This window comes from Lissotriton helveticus, chromosome 4_1, assembly GCF_964261635.1.
Source record: "Lissotriton helveticus chromosome 4_1, aLisHel1.1, whole genome shotgun sequence".
In the NCBI taxonomy this organism is placed as follows: Eukaryota; Metazoa; Chordata; class Amphibia; order Caudata; family Salamandridae; genus Lissotriton; species Lissotriton helveticus.
In genome coordinates this window covers 2011388852-2011402177 of record NC_136063.1, presented here as the reverse complement: position 1 = coordinate 2011402177, position 13326 = coordinate 2011388852, and the positions used below count along the sequence as shown (strand labels likewise).

Genomic DNA, 13326 nt, shown 5'->3' with positions numbered 1-13326 from the left:
CCACGGCCCCCCTGGGGGTCGCGCCTCACAGTTTGAAGACCCCTGGCCTAGAGTCTCCCAGTGGGTGTAGAAGTAATTTTTGATGTCGCAGTGAGATGTTCTAAAGGATGAATTATTATGCATCAGGGGCTTAAAATGCGAAAGATACAAATTGATTGGTCAGGGACTAGCCTCTTGTTAATGATTTTTGTTGTCAGCTTGCAATAGAAGGGTCATACAATATACATGTCAAAGTATACACCCTTCTTAGATTTAGTAACCTAATTCAATAATTACATTTTTTTCTATAAAACGTAGCATTCACACTAATACATTTAAGAATTCATTATTTGAGGCTAATCAAAGTGATAAATTGTGGAGCTGCATAGCAAATTACAAATCACTAAATCGGGTTAAATCACTAATGCTTTTCAAAATAGCCCTGTTACTATAATAGTACTAGTGTCTGGCCAATGACCAGCTCTAGAACGTTAGTTCTTGTAAAGACACACTATTCCAGGTATCCAGAAAGACATCAGTTGCTGGGCCACATAGATTAACAAGTATTTGCAATGCAACAGGTCTCGCAGTTGTGAGAGTTTGAGCTATTGGAGCTATTGGCATTGTAAATGCCAATGCCTTTTATTTAGGTTTTAAAAACCAACACGTAAATAAAAGCCATTGTCATTTACAATGCCAAAGGCTTAATCTCTCGTAAATGCGAGACTGTTAGACCTGTCTGCCCTTAGGGTAGTCCCTCCTATTCGTTATTTTTTTTGTCCCCTTTTTGCCCCTCAAACCCTTCCTTTTTGATGTCCCCTGGAATTTTTAAGGTGTTGACCTGGGGGTTAGGTACTCCTTGACCCCATGGTACCTCTAGGGCTAGAAATCTCTCCTTTTCTAGGGCAAGTTTAGCCACACAAAATGGTGGCCAATAACTGCCATAACTGTCTTACCTCAGGGACTGACCCATAGTCTAGTGTGAGGTTCTGGAACCTTCTGGACCACTCTGGAACCTGGGGCACAGGCTTTATATAGGCAGACTGTGGGGCGGCCATTTTGTGAAGACACTGGACTGACGAGGTTGACTGGAGTCCAGGCTATTGACTGTGGAGGGTATCGCACATAAGGGGTTGATTGCCTCTCGAGGCTGCTGCTCTTATAGTGAAGGCTGCTCTTATAGTGAAGGCTGCCCCCCAGCTGTTGACCTCACCCAGTCGCGAATCAACCCCCCTGGACCAGTTTCCCATATCACAGGAGGGAGATTTCCCTGACCAGGACGTGTGAGGGGAGCCAGGACAGTTGTCAAGGTGGTGAGTGCTGATACCCCCACTAGAAGAGTGGCCTGCGCGACATTGACCCTTGACACCTTATTTTTACCCGGAATGACAGTGTGACTAAGTGTCCCCAGGTGCAGCCCCTAAGGCATTGGGGTCCTACGCAGGTGGTTGGAAGCTCCTGAGGTAAACCACCCCCGCAGTCAAAGCGGGAGAGAATCACGCCCCCCTCTACTCGTGATAAGACTTTGCCACTCACCACGGTAGCTTTCCGGTGAGCGAGATTCCAGAAGAGGGTTCCGAGGTGCGGCGGCCGGTGATCTTACTTCGGGGCCAGGTCGGCCGGTGCCGCGGACCGGCTTGTGGAGAGGAAGCCGGGCCGCGCTGTCAGGAAGTCGAGGCGGAGCTGGGAGAGACGCGCGGCGGAGTCGGAGGCTTCTGCCCTTGCGCGTCACACTCCCGCGTCTCTGCTGTCAGCCCAAACCACACTGGGAAAATAGAAAGAGGTCATCGGGTGGAGCGACGGAAAGTCTGTGGCCATACTTCATTCAAGTAACCAAAAAGTACCGAAACCTGCAGGTGAGGCGCTTGGGGTAACGTGCCGAAGCTGAGGTGCGTGGTCTTGCGCTTCGGACACCGTTCTGAGGAGAACGAAGGTACTGTTCTGCCGGCTAACGAGACTCGAGCGGAATCTGCTAGTCGGAAGGGGAGGGTGAGATCTGATCAGCTGTAAACAGGAACTAAGGGAGCGAACCTGACAAAGTGTGTGGATGGTAAATTGAGAACCACAGGTGACTCGGCAGTGGCAAAGCTTCTTGAGGCATCTGGTGTGGATCAGCTATCTGGATGAGTGAATGCAGCAAAGGAATTAGCCCAAAATGCTTATAGTAAACGGTCCTTCTTACAAGTAGGAGCTGGGACTGACCTCCTGCCTGTGGGGAGTTATTTTATTTGGTATTGTAATCCCAGCCTGTTCATTAGAGTTCCCCCAGCTTAGGAACCTGAATAGTCTACTGTGAGTAGGAGAGTAAGGAATTAGATTATATCTGTATACAGACTGAGCCCGCCTGCTAGGTGAGCCATTGATCATAAAGACGGGTGGCGATTAGTTATAAAAGGTTATTCAGGGTTCATTGCATTGATTGCTGAAGATTGTTGAGGAAATGCCACGGCAAATGTAATGGAAATGTCTTGCTTAAATGTAAGTTAATGTTGGGAGCATTCACCTAGCCAAGAACCTGTTTATTTATAATCGCTTCAAGTGAAACTGTGGAATATTCAGTGTATAGTTAGAGGCTGGAAATTATCATTAAGTTCCTTCTGACTAGAGGGGAATGTGCCATTGACAGTTATTTGTAAATGTGATTGTGCTAACAGACTAATGCAGTGCAGTTTTTAAACAGAACCAAAATATTGCAAAGAAAATACGAGGTACCACGAAGAGAATTTTATAAAACAGCCCGTATTTTTCTAAACTGGTGTAGTGTCCTTATTTTTGAGTGGATGGACGTTATGTTACTGGAGGGTGTGGCGCAAACTTAACACATGTACCTTTGGGATAAGCCTACCTACTTTGTGCCAAGCTACCCTATGTAGACTGGTAACCCCAGGTCCAACAGAGACCTATTGCATTGCAAATGCGTTTATTTTTTTATTTTTTTTTACACCTGTTGAACAATTGCACAGCAGTGCTTGTTGCTGTGCAACATGACTTAAGGTATAAGGGAAAAAAAGAGTTGTGACGCAACCAGCATTGGCCACCTCATACCGCAATTATTTTCTATACTTTAAGCCATGTTGTCCTGAAGCCAGCGTGTGGTAGGGTGGAAATAAGAGACGAACAATTGTTGCTGGGAAATAGGAACGTTAATTACCATTCTATACAACCCACGACGGAGGAGCAGAGGAAAGGAACCTGTGGTCATCTCTGCAACTAGGACAAGAATGCTGTCACCGTGACCAGAGAATCCATCCTACATTCTCCTTCCAGGATGCAATGATGCCATACATGCAAAACTGTACACAGTGAATAATACAGTAACCTAACTGTATACATAACTATACCATAATAAATAACATACTATGTACATAACTTTACCATACTACACCGCGCAGCTGCTCAGCATGCCTAAAAACATTGACAAAGTCAATCTATCTCACTAAGGCGAAACCTATGTATTGCCTTTTCCATTGCTTGTTCAAATGGTAGTCAATACTGTAAAACCGTGTTTGACATCGCCTGGTTGAAAACACATGAAACTGCCTCCCCAGTCCCAGAATGCATATGGTTGCTAAAGAAAATAACTGGCCTGGAAGAGGATCGTGTCTCAAGACTTAAAAGCATCAGTCATCCTTCCAGAGTACTAGAAACAACGAACTCAAAGGCCAGGAATCGGAAACAGGATGTAATCCCTGCACCCCCCCACCCCGTCTACAATTAAACACCGAAACTTTCTTCACCGCTTTTATGGCCCTTGCCCCGTATACTCACAGCAAGCAGGCTGCCGGGTCCAGCGAGAAAAGCAGCACAACTCTCCACTAGAGTGCCCATTTCACCGAAAGAAAAGCAAGTACGCCGCTTGACGGACATCACGAAGCTGCTCTGAGGAGAGGCTGCAAGCAGCTGACACAGCCAGCTCTGACCGCTCACTGCTGCAACTTCCTGGTCCCTGGTGACAGTTACCAGATACTGCGTGAGAGCAAGCGCGAGCCGCCAGGAAAGGAAGCGAGCATGTGACCAGAGGCCGGGTTTTATTTAAAAGGGCTCAGCCGTGCATGAAGTGCTAAGCGGGGCTAACTGGCCGGAGGAGGATTGCTCTTGGCGGGCACTATGGGGCCTGCGCAATGGGCTTGTAAATAAGTGTACTGGTTCGGCACTCTACAGGTGGGCACTATGGGGCCGGCGCAATGGGCTTGTAAATAAGTGTACTGGTTTGGCGCTATACAGCCCTGTCTGTGCTTGTTGGTAATTCCAAACCAGTCACGTTCTAAACTAAAGGTAAAAACTACACGTCCCAGAAAGCAAGAAGTTGTCGCATAATGGATCTTTGCAGAAAATTCTAAAATATGCTATCCTTCCTGTGGCCGACTACACAGGGCTACCCTAAACACCTCTGCTCTCCGTTTTTATGAGCTTTTTTCAACTGACTTTGTAGTATGCTAGCACCCTGAACAGAAGTGGCAAAAGGCAACACCAACCCATCCATTCAAGTGAAAATGCAGAGCGGCCCCAGGGAAATACGGGAGCCGGGGCCTGCCGTTTTAGCTGAAATTGTTCTGAAGTTGTGTTGATTCCTTGGAAGGTAAAAAATGCTAGACGAGGGTTGGAGAAGCATTAAGATAAATCCCTTGGCAACGAGTAATCAGTTAGCTACATACAATTAATTCCCTACAGCTGAGGTGCCGGCGAGCTGAAAGTTTAAAAAAAACTAGTGGTGCGCGCGCGCCCCACCGCGAGACATCTGGTTTCAATTATTGCACCCGTCTGGGCACGGTAATTGAAACCACATGGCAGCCGTGATGGTAACCGACACCAATAGGCCATGGGCGGAGCAATGCGCCCGCCTTTAGCCAATTGCGTGTTGTCTTTGTTAAAAAGACGCACGCAAAGGCCAATAGCATGGGCCAAAATGAAAAGCACGAGCGTGTGCGATTCTTAGGTTAGTTTTAGAAGCCCCTACATGAGGTCTTTCGCCAGAACAGCAAATGCGCGCTGTTACAGCCTCATCCTAAAAAAGGGTTCACTATTCGAGTGCATGCCTGAGTGGCCCTAGCAATATAAAAGTGCTCGTGCATAACCTTCAACCCACTCTAAAATGTTGTTACCTATGAAAATAGGTAAGTTGTACCTGGTCAAAAGGGCATCTGGTTGAAACATCACAAATATTTTAAAAATCATTCTAAATAATTTGCATCAATCAAATGACCCCTCAGCATTTCACAACAAACCTAGGCAGCTATAAACCAATCAACGATATGTGCAGGTTAAAAGAAAGTAAGAACTCCTCCTAAAAACAGTGTTGTTGCTTGGAGTGTAAATAGACAACTGCACTATGTCTGAAGAATCTGAAATTAACATACAATGGCTTTTGAAAGACATTCGGTTTGTCCAAGTGTGGTTCAAAGATGGAAGAGGGTTTGAGTGTTCCGAGCTGGTCGAATGTTCGGAGCTGGTCTATCGTCCGCCCGATAGAGTAATGCATGTATATTGCCAACACCTTTCCTTTCTGGTATCCTTTGACGTTTCTTATTCTTCGGTTTTAAACCAGCCGTCTAAACAGCCTATGGTTTGCAAAAGGTTAGCCATATGATTAAACCAGGGTAATTTAACTTGTTTAGTTTGCACCCATACCGCTTGCATTATGTCCAGATTAGGTTTCTGCTCTGGTCCAAATTCTTACCCAATTTTGGATGGGACGTGACACTGCAAACTGTTCAGCGCATTTGATACCCAGCTCATGCCGCAATGCATCTGTAAGGGTCACAGGACCAACCCTAAGTAAGCAACGTAAAAAAAAAAAAACCAGTTCTCTGCCTTAGCCAACCCTTTCACATTTGGACCATATAGGCCAGCCGTAAGTGCTTGCACTCTATATACAATCGGTTCCCCTGACTTCTGGAAAAGCTGAGCACCCTGTCCTATTGACTCTGTGTCTCCTAAACGGTAAGTAGTTGAGCTTACCAAGCCAACATGAAATCAAACCATACGCCTAGATAATGGTATAGGTGACTTGAGCCAACGGGGTTCAGTGTTCTTTCTTTTTTTTGAACTCTTAAATTTAGAGCAGCCCTTGGCAATCATATTTCATTTTTGTGCTAGTAATCCCTTTGTTTTATTTTTGTTGCTATAGTTTTAAAATTAATTCAAGAGCTTGTGCAGAACTAGTTCTGTACATGACAAGCACTGCATCAGCGAAAAGCAGGATTGCTATTTTTGGCCCCCGCAAACCGGTACATGAAAATGTTGTGTCCTGAGGTAGTGGACTACCTTAAAGATATTAAGCAAGGCTGGTCCCAAGATGAAACCTTTTCTGGTTCCGATACTTGAAGCTTTCAGTAATTTAGTCTTAGGCCATACCTTACCAAATGGGTATTACTATATAATTGCTTTATAGATGACACACGTTATACTGGGCAGCCCAGTTCTAGTTATGTTTGCCAAAGAAGCTCTCGGCTAATCGAATCAAAAACCATTTTTTAAATCTATAAAAGTAATAGAATTTTGACTTTTTTAGGTGCTGGTATACTTCAAACCGATAGTCACATTGCTTCGTCAATTGTTCCTTGCCCCTTCTGGAAGCCTGCCTGCGATGTGTTGATGATCCCACTGTCACATAGCTAATCATCTAGGCGGGTATACAGAAGCTTGGCATATATTTTCCCTACTGCATCGAGTAGGGAGATTGGTTGATAATTAGAGGGGATCTTCCAGAGTTCCCTACTTGTGTAGGGCGACAATAATTGCAGATCTCCATGATGCCAGTACCCTCTTCTGGAACTATATCACAATAAAAACGGCTGGTAAAATAGGTTCCCTTGAACACTGGGATCCAGTTGGGACCCGGGACCCGGTTTTGTTTCAGGCTAAGAATTGCTAGGCAAACTTTGCTGTCAGAGAATTCCATAATTATTCATTTACTTTCTAATGGTCTCAGTGGTATAACACTTCGGTTCTCCCCCGTAAGACCTTGTTTATTCAGTCATCCTTCATTCCGCAGCATTTTCTCAATGCTAAGGTTTTTTAGGCTAGGATGACTGTATAATGCTGGAAAATAGTTGACCCAGGAGGCAGGCATAACCATAATTTGCAACGGTCTGGGAATACTTTGTGATCCCCACCTTATTAGCTCCCAGAAGCAACTTATGATTCTGCTTCTGAGGGCTCCCATGAGTGCCTGCCAGCCCTTTACTTGTGCTTGGCTCCTTGTTTTTTTTTTGTATACTTAACAAAACGCTTACACTTTTTACTTAGATCTTTTAAATGATTTTCCCCATCAGGAGTATCCTGCCTTCTTTTTAGTGCCAATGAAAGTGCAAATTTGATCTTGCTGCACTCCTGGTTCAACCCTTCTATGTACAGGGGGTTGCAGTTACTAGTCGAACCCTTCTATTTACAGCGGGTTGCAATTACTGGTGTTCCGAGTCCGTTTGTGGGCCACCTTGCCTCAGAGCCAGGTTAACTAGAGTTTGAAATCTAGGAAGGATCTGTGGGTCATTGAAATCTTTTAACTCCCAGTAGTCACTGAGTACTTTTTTGATTTCAAAGCACTGTTTTAGCCTGTTGTGCTGCCAAATAACAGACTACCTGTTAACTGTAGTGCGCTTTTCTGCATCTCTGGGACGGAAGTATTGTTTGAATTTGTCATTGCTGGCACACTTAAATGTAAATGTACAGGAATTTATATAGCGCAAATCACCAAGCGGTTTCTAAGCGCTTCCTTAGGGAACCCATCCTGGTATTCCCCTGTGAGATAACCCCGGCAGGGTATCCGCAAGGTGAAAGCCAGGCATCCCGCCGCGAGGGGCCGTTGTGGAGATTAAGCAAGCTATTGCCCAGAGTCGCAGAGTGTGAATCGAGTAGGCACCGGAGCGAGAATTGTCGAGTCATGGACATTTTAGGACTCAAGACCCCGCCGAGCCGGGAATTGAACCCTGGTCCCGGGCTGACCTCTGCTTCCAGGTCTGCCTCCTCTAACCAGTGAGCCACACTTCTCACTTCTTTCAGAAAAGGGGGTGGTGATGAACAGAGTGCCTGAATTAAGCAGATCACTCTTACCCAGTCCAAAGATCAGGGCTTGATCCATCACCGTTTTTTAGCTCACTGCACCATCCCAGCTCAGAACTTGGCTATATGCAAATTAGTCCGTTCCTGTCCCAGTGCATGATGGGAACAGGGCAAACCAAACTACCAAGCCAATTCTTGTACTGGGAAGGAAACTAGCTCCCGGGGACCGGTTTCTGCCATTTCAGGCGTCGGCCCGGCCAGGGACAGACTAATTTGCATATAGCAAGGTTCTGAACTGGGATGGTGCAGTGAGCTAAAAAACGGTGATGGATCAAGCCCTGATCTGTTGACTGGGTAGGAGTGTTCTGATTAACTCAGATACTCTGTCCATCACCACCCCCTTTTTGTAATTATTTTGACCACCATGAGTGTGGAAGGGTATGCTCAGGGTATGCTCAGACATCACCACCCCCTTTTTGAAATTAAAACACTTCTCACTTAGGCATGCAATCAGCGAGTCATGATCACTTTTGATTCTTTGTTCAGTTATGAGGTCATCAACCAGCTGCCAACTTGATTAGAATCAAATCTATCAAGTTTATGTACTCTCTGTGACCCCCCCACACCCATTCCCCATCCCAAGGTGTTATAAACTGGGGAGTCCAAAGGCATGGAGCATCAGTTTGCTTCTCCAACTCATTCAGTTGCCTCTAAAGTCTGATTGCTAGCCTGGCAAAGAGTAAATATTCATTGGGGTTGGCTCCCTAAAATTGACAACGTTTTGAAGTGCTTGTCACTTTCGGAGAACGCTTGGGCAACTGTATCCGAATGGGTAGATACCCAGAAAGTGAGACCTCCTCTCAGTTCCCTGTGTTTCTTTGCAGCTTTAGTAATATATTGAGTAAATCCACCCACAGCAACCTTATCCAGAGCCACGGTCTTGTGGAAGCAACAAACGGTTTGTTTAAAATTTGACCCAATGAGTCATCTACTTAGAGTTCAGGCCAACGATGTTGCAGCTAAGCACTTTTGGCCAAATCCTATGCTTTTAGGCTAGTACCCAAATCCAATGGATAAGAAACCTAAACCAGCAATCCTTGATTTCTGTTTGTGCCCATGTGTGTAGATTCGGATAGTATAGAATTCATATTGGCATAGCTTTGAATTTTCCTTTTGACTTTGAAGGTTAACAGACACAAGTTCCAATCCACAAACTTCTTGCTTCCTCCTCCGACTTGGCTAGAGGGACCCAGGCTGATACCAATACACATGGTTTTTGAGGTTGTCAATGCTGAGGGCTTGCTGAGCCTCTGTATACAGTTTCATATACCGTTTGATAGGGTTCTGGGGTACCTTCATGGGCTAGTATTCCCCAGTTGTCCAATATGTTGCAATTTCCATATGCATATTTGCCCCCATTGTTTGTAGACTCCCCTCTTTGGAGTGAGCTTGTATAAATCCAGCTCTGCGTTCTTCTGATAGCAGATTTTGTAATCCTTGCAGGGAGTGTAGGACCCTCAAAAGATTACATCTGTTAAAGATGTTGTGATGTCCCCGAGACTGGTATGTTGGTGTAAATAACAAGACTGCAGAATTCTTGCACGTCTCTCCTGGCCCTGCTTTTCTAAGGTATTTGCAGAACTTCATTGTCCCAGGCTCGGATGCAGTTTCCCAGGTCCCAAGCTACATAGTCTGGATTTAAAGGTACCTATGCTTATATTTTCCTGCTCACACTGTTACGATTTGTAACCTTGTCTAGTATACACTGATCTCATCCCAGTAGCCAATTAATTACCTGCAGTACTGCTGCCCCTAGCATTGCTCTTTTGTACACTAATCCAGGTACTAAAGTGTCTTGAGATATTATGTCACTAGTGAGCTTATTTGCTGTCGGTGCCCTTAATCCCTGTGCAAAACAACATTTTTATAAGTTGTAGTTTACAATTTTTGTTACCAGCAGCAGCAGTCCAATGGAGTGGGCCGTTGGCATAGGGGTTGACCTTGGATCCTGGATATTGTTTGCTCTGGGCAGCTTCCATAACCATGCTATCACAATCACTGCTCAGTTGCTCTAGGATTGGGAATTGAGGAGATACTTCAGACTGCCCCATATTATCAATGACAGACCCTGCTCCCGTACTGAACAGATTGTTTTCTTGAATGATGACCATTGGTCCTAAACATACCTTGGGTGTGCAGCGGTGCTGTAAATATGTCCTTTAGGGGTATAACGGTAAGCCAATTGGCTGTGACTGGCTGACCTCATTGGATCAGGAAGTTAAACTCCCTTATCAGGAAATCGTTGACCTACTCAGTATTTTCGGATGGTAAACAGCAAGCTCCCACAACCTGCTTTTTCAGGAGCCATCCTGGAGCCAGTAGGAACTTTGCATAGGAATAGGTTTGTGGCATGATGCTTCGCATTTTAGATTTTGTGCATAATTTTATACGTTTTTTGTTTTTAACTTTCTTTTTTGGCATGCCTACTTCTGTCTCACTTTTAATTAGCCCATCCAAATCATTATAGTCCTCCAATTTTAGTGCTTTCTCCTATTTCCGTGAATGTCTTTCCGGTTCTTGCTTCTAGCAGGCTGGTGTTGAATTTTCTTTAAAGATTTTGTACAATCGTTGATTATGAGAGTGCTTACATTTTTCTTTTTTTTCCCCCTGCAATTCTAAACGGTGACCAGGCCCTGTTAGAGTTATGTTTTGACCCGTTAGGATGGAGTATCCTCTCGTTCCAGGCCACTAGACCATTTGGGAAACACTGTTTAAGGCACTGAAGAATTTTTCAGATGAACAATGGCTTTAATAGAATCTGCAAAAACTGTGCACAATCTATAGGTGGGTCTTAGTCACTTAATTATTAAGGATTTCAAAGGGAGTCCCCTACACATGTGTTCAGTGATCTGCTCCCAATACTAGATCTGAAGCACAACAAGATGGTAAATTCCCATTGATATGAAGATATTGTGCTAGGTGTTGAATGGGTGAGGTAAAGAACTTTGTGTCTGGACCTAACCTTAGAAATGAGTTTTTCCTGAACATCTAACCTGTAACCTAGATCTGCATTAGGGCTCAACTGACCAGTAAAAATGTGTAATGTTTAGTTACGAATCTATATGGAATAAATAAAGTAGCTTCTCAATAGTGTAATGCTAGGCAATAGTTTTAAACGTGTGAAACAGGGAGGTTATTCCTCCTTTTTTGATTCAAGAGTTCGTAGGGAGGGGCAAGGACACAGGCTGTTCCTTTATCTAAGATACATTTAATTTGTGTGTGTGTGTGTGGGGGGTGTGTGTGTGTGTGTGTGTATGTGTATGTATATGTATATGTATATGTATATGTGTGTGTATATCTAGTTTTAGTTAAACTAGTCCTAAGCACCTCCAGGTGTTTTGAAATGCATTGGTTCATAGGCTTGTATTCTATTGGAATGCAACAAGTCTATTTCATATGGTTTGCCACTTGTAAAAAAAAAAAACCTAAAGAAGGAAAAACACAAATTCTGTTAAACCAAAATATATATCCAAATTCACCGGTTATTCCCTCCTTTAGTGTACTAATCCCTATACCCACATCTTCACAAAAGACCTATGAATTGCTTTTATTGGTATTATTGGAAAACGAACCTCCAAGCTGCCTACATTCTATCTTCTAAAAAATTCAACTTCTGCAACTGTATTTGAGGAGGGGGAGAGATTACTTTTAGTATCACTTTGATTTTCAATGCTCTTTGATTGGTATTTGCAAGGGCAACACACCTACAGTGGAAACTGTCCTTGAAGGTTTTGGTTAAGATCAAACGCAATGCATTTTTAATTTTGACATGTAGATCATGGCACACTCATTGACTGCATTGAGATGTGGTATCTCAATCGGTAAACAAGACACATTTTCGAGGTTTTATTAATTTGTAGTTTTGCAGGATGAAGCTGAACAGATAATAATTTTGGCCTGGTCTATCTAAGGTCACACAGTACTTTTCAGTCACTGGGCCAGTACTGGCAATTCATTTTTTAGAGCTTATCTTTGGCCAATCTTTTGTTCTACTTTTTTTTAAGGAGTATAAAAAGCTGTACCCTCTGGAAAACATCACATTGGCTCCAGACCCTCAAATACCAAAAGGCTTGCCACCTGTTGCCTACAATCCCTGGATGGACATTAGAGAGCGTGAGGATGTACAGGCGTTGAATGTCAGCTTTCCTTATGGACCCATTCCGAAACACTTTCAGGTATGTTGGCTATATGAATTGTTAGCTATGTAGTACAACTTGTTTTGTTGATGATGAAGTTCTTTTGGATGGTATATTTCCCTGATGAAAAGTACTTGTACATATATTTGCTACCTTCTAAGCTATAGCAACGTAAACATTGGTCTTAACAATTTTCTTTTTTGTACTGTCCTGTACCACCATCATCATTCAATATTTTTAGCATTATTCTTGTCCCGTAACACATGTGAAAGCATGGAATGTAAGTGGGTTTTAATTATAGTTAATACATATTTACTTTCCTGCAAAGTAGTGAATACAAATGTGACCTAATATACATCAATTCCGGCCAGACATACATTTAAAAAAAATATTTGATAGATTCATGTATTCACTTGCCGAATCTTCAAATTCACTTCGGATGAACCTTCTGAAGAATTATCTTTTGACAAAGAACCTGCATGCCTAACATTCGCATCAGAAGGTGCACCAACATTGTTGTTGCTCTGCCTAGGTCACCCTCTTACAAATTGTGGTGTGGTCAGTTTTACTAAGTCAGTAGTATTAACTGTATGGGATCCCTTGCTACCCACTTGATCCTGGCTGTTTAATTTCACACAAGTTGTGTCTGGCCTTGTACATTGCCTTGAGATAGATTTACTCTTTCTGCATCTCCATTCAGAATATAAACGTGTCATTTAGGCAACCCCAATGGTAACCACTGAGCTCATAACAAATCACTGCTTTGTTGAGTATCTTCTAGTCCAGACTTATTTAATCTCTCAACCGACCCATCAATATTGGGCAAATATAAGGAAGTATGCTTTTATTTGGGTGCCTTAGCCTTCCAGACCCCTGCAGTTTTTTTAGATGAATTGCACTCTATTATCAGATCTTTTAAAGTTTCCATTGTTGTAAACATTTTTAGCTCTGCCCATGTAGAGGAAGAACTTTTCAGAAACTAAGGCATAAACTTTGTCTAGCGTCCGTACTTCAAATGGCTCTAACAAATCCATTGCACTAAAGGAAAAACCCCTGTCGTTTCATAAAATACTTGTGCATTTAAGTCAAGCAGGTATTTATATTCAGAAAAGCTCATTCTTTACTTATTGGTTTTATTTCATATTCTTTT

General features: G+C 43.4%; 1 protein-coding gene across 1 annotated transcript in view; it reads left to right on the top strand.

Annotated features, from left to right (window-relative positions):
* IDS (iduronate 2-sulfatase) overlaps window positions 1-13326 on the top strand; it is a 137801-nt gene that overhangs the window by 67042 nt on the left and 57433 nt on the right. The window contains exon 6 of the mRNA XM_078688634.1: window positions 12045-12215. Within this exon, the coding sequence (XP_078544760.1) occupies window positions 12045-12215 (171 nt within the window). The remainder of the gene's footprint in view (window positions 1-12044; window positions 12216-13326) is intronic.